The sequence below is a fragment of the Cyclopterus lumpus genome, chromosome 21 (assembly GCF_009769545.1).
Source record: "Cyclopterus lumpus isolate fCycLum1 chromosome 21, fCycLum1.pri, whole genome shotgun sequence".
Taxonomy (NCBI): domain Eukaryota; kingdom Metazoa; phylum Chordata; class Actinopteri; order Perciformes; family Cyclopteridae; genus Cyclopterus; species Cyclopterus lumpus.
Window position 1 is genome coordinate 1,015,001 of NC_046986.1, and position 2,409 is coordinate 1,017,409.

Below are 2,409 nucleotides of genomic sequence, written 5' to 3' on the forward strand. Positions count from 1 at the left end.
TATATATATATATATAAATAAAGATAAGTTCACCCACAGTGTTCCAGCTCGCTTGAGACGCTTAGTCATCAACTAATTGGGCTTTTTTATGTTTAGTCAGCAGAACTTTCGTTGTTTATTTTATGACCGACTCAGAGTCTCTGATCACTACCAATCAATAAGTGTGTGTGTATGTACATATACACACAGATATAAATAATACTACCGCGTTCCACCTTAGGGGGCGCCAGATCCACACAACATGAAAGGTTTCTCTTTGTAGCTTTAAAAAGACATTTATCTTTAGATTATTACTGTAGGTTATGTTATCTTGTCATTGTTCATAAAAACTTTAAAACCAAAAGCCGCAAAACAGCTTTTTAATAAGTCACAGTGACAATGTGATGTCATAGCCCAGTGAGTCACGGCCCAGTCCCAATTAGTTCTGAGGGAACTGTACACACCCCGAATACTGTTTGCTCAACCAGCTGAGTGACAGGAAGCGGAGCAGTGTCCAGTTTATTAGGCACACCTCGTCACACATGAGGCTCAGGGACCTGTTCATAACTCATCTTCATCACTAATAAACATAAATACTGTCACACATGAGGCTCAGGGACCTGTTCATAACTCATCTTCATCACTAATAAACAGAAATACTGTCACACATGAGGCTCAGGGACCTGTTCATAACTCATCTTCATCACTAATAAACAGAAATACTGTCACACATGAGGCTCAGGGACCTGTTCATAACTCATCTTCATCACTAATAAACATAAATACTGTCACACATGAGGCTCAGGGACCTGTTCATAACTCATCTTCATCACTAATAAACATAAATACTGTTATGTGGAAGAAGGCTGGTCAGAATAGTGACCATAGACATCCGTTTCAAAGTGAAAAGAACAATAATAATGTTTGTTTTGTTTGGAAGAATTTGAAGATGTAACCTTGAAAACATTAGATGTGATTAATAGGTGATACATGTGTTAGTGTATAACTTTATAAACCAACACATTAATGTTTACTGTAAACATCTCGTTACAGACACACTGGTTATTATGAAGTGAAAGATCCACATCTTCTCTATTATATTAAATAATACATATTAAATGGAGTAGTACATTACATTATTAAATATGTGTTTTATACATAGTTATTTAAGTTTTATATTGTTACACAACAGTTCACACGTGTAGTACATTACATTATTAAATATAGTTATTTAAGTTTAAGCTCCTTTTTTTTAAAAGTGTGAGTTAAGGTCACGTGAGCATCAGGTTAAACCGTGACCGTGTTAGTTAGTTCCTCCACACACACACACACACACACACACACACACACACACACACACACACACACAGAGGGAGGGGACCAGCGTGTGTACACACACACACACACACAGGCGGCCCTTGACCAGACGAACCGGACCACTACATCCGGTTAACGGTGAAGTTGACAGCCGTTAACCGAACTCGTAACTACCGTAGTTACAAGTTCGGTTAACGGCTGTCAACTTCACCGCCCGCACGCGGACAGTTTACGGGGGGCACGCGGTAAACAGTTGATTTAAAATCCCTCTTTATTCCCACTTCCGCTCGCCGCGCGCCGGAGAACCCGTGAGAGAAACCCCGCAGCCGGGTCCCGGTTCTGGACTCACCAGCAGCACCAGCACCGACATGTTCGCCTCCCTCATCCGACTCCCGTGGCGGATCCAAGAGGCCATGATGCCCGTTGCCACGTCTGGATACGCATGCGCAGTCGGGTTTTGTTTTCTTTTTCTTTTTTCCCCACGGCGCAAGGCTCCATGGGAAATGTAGTCGATGAGGGATATTCGGCCAGAGGGGGCGTTTCACCTGCCGCCTCTTAACTCTCGTGTTATTTGGAGTAAAACTAATAAAGAAAACACGACATTTAGCTTAAGTGTTCTTTCACTGCAGCATATATGTCCATAAGTAGATATAGAACATAATAGAATACAATAAAGAGATGTAGTTCATACGACTAGGTCTTTATAAACGGAGGTACATAAAGAAATACAACATACATAATGAAGGGGCATAAATAAGAGTTTAGTTTGTGTGTTCCTTGTTGTGGTGGAGCTGATAATGGAGGCTATATGTTTTACCTGCTCGTCAATGGAACAAACGTTCAATCACTCACATTCATCATTCACTTTGCATCAGGTTTAATTACACAATATGAAAATGAAGTAGAAGCTTTAGAAAAATAAAACACGCCAAATGATTTACATTTCTAAATGATCTGGCTGAGAATAGAAAATAATGGAATATAATATTATAGAATAGAACAGAATATGATGGAATAGAACAGGATAGAATATACTATGATATAATATAATACGATAGAATAGAATATTATAGAATAGAATATAACACAATAGAATATAATATTATAGAATAT

The 2,409-nt window shown here is 39.0% G+C and overlaps 1 protein-coding gene across 1 annotated transcript in view; it reads right to left on the bottom strand.

The window, feature by feature from the left end:
• The window catches only part of pdia5 (protein disulfide isomerase family A, member 5), a 36,678-nt gene extending 34,928 nt beyond the window's left edge, over positions 1 to 1,750 (bottom strand). Inside the window, exon 1 of the mRNA XM_034561221.1 lies at positions 1,646 to 1,750. Coding sequence (XP_034417112.1) covers positions 1,646 to 1,711 — 66 coding nt within the window. The 5' untranslated portion in view covers positions 1,712 to 1,750. The remainder of the gene's footprint in view (positions 1 to 1,645) is intronic.
• Positions 1,751 to 2,409: the final 659 nt, after the last annotated feature.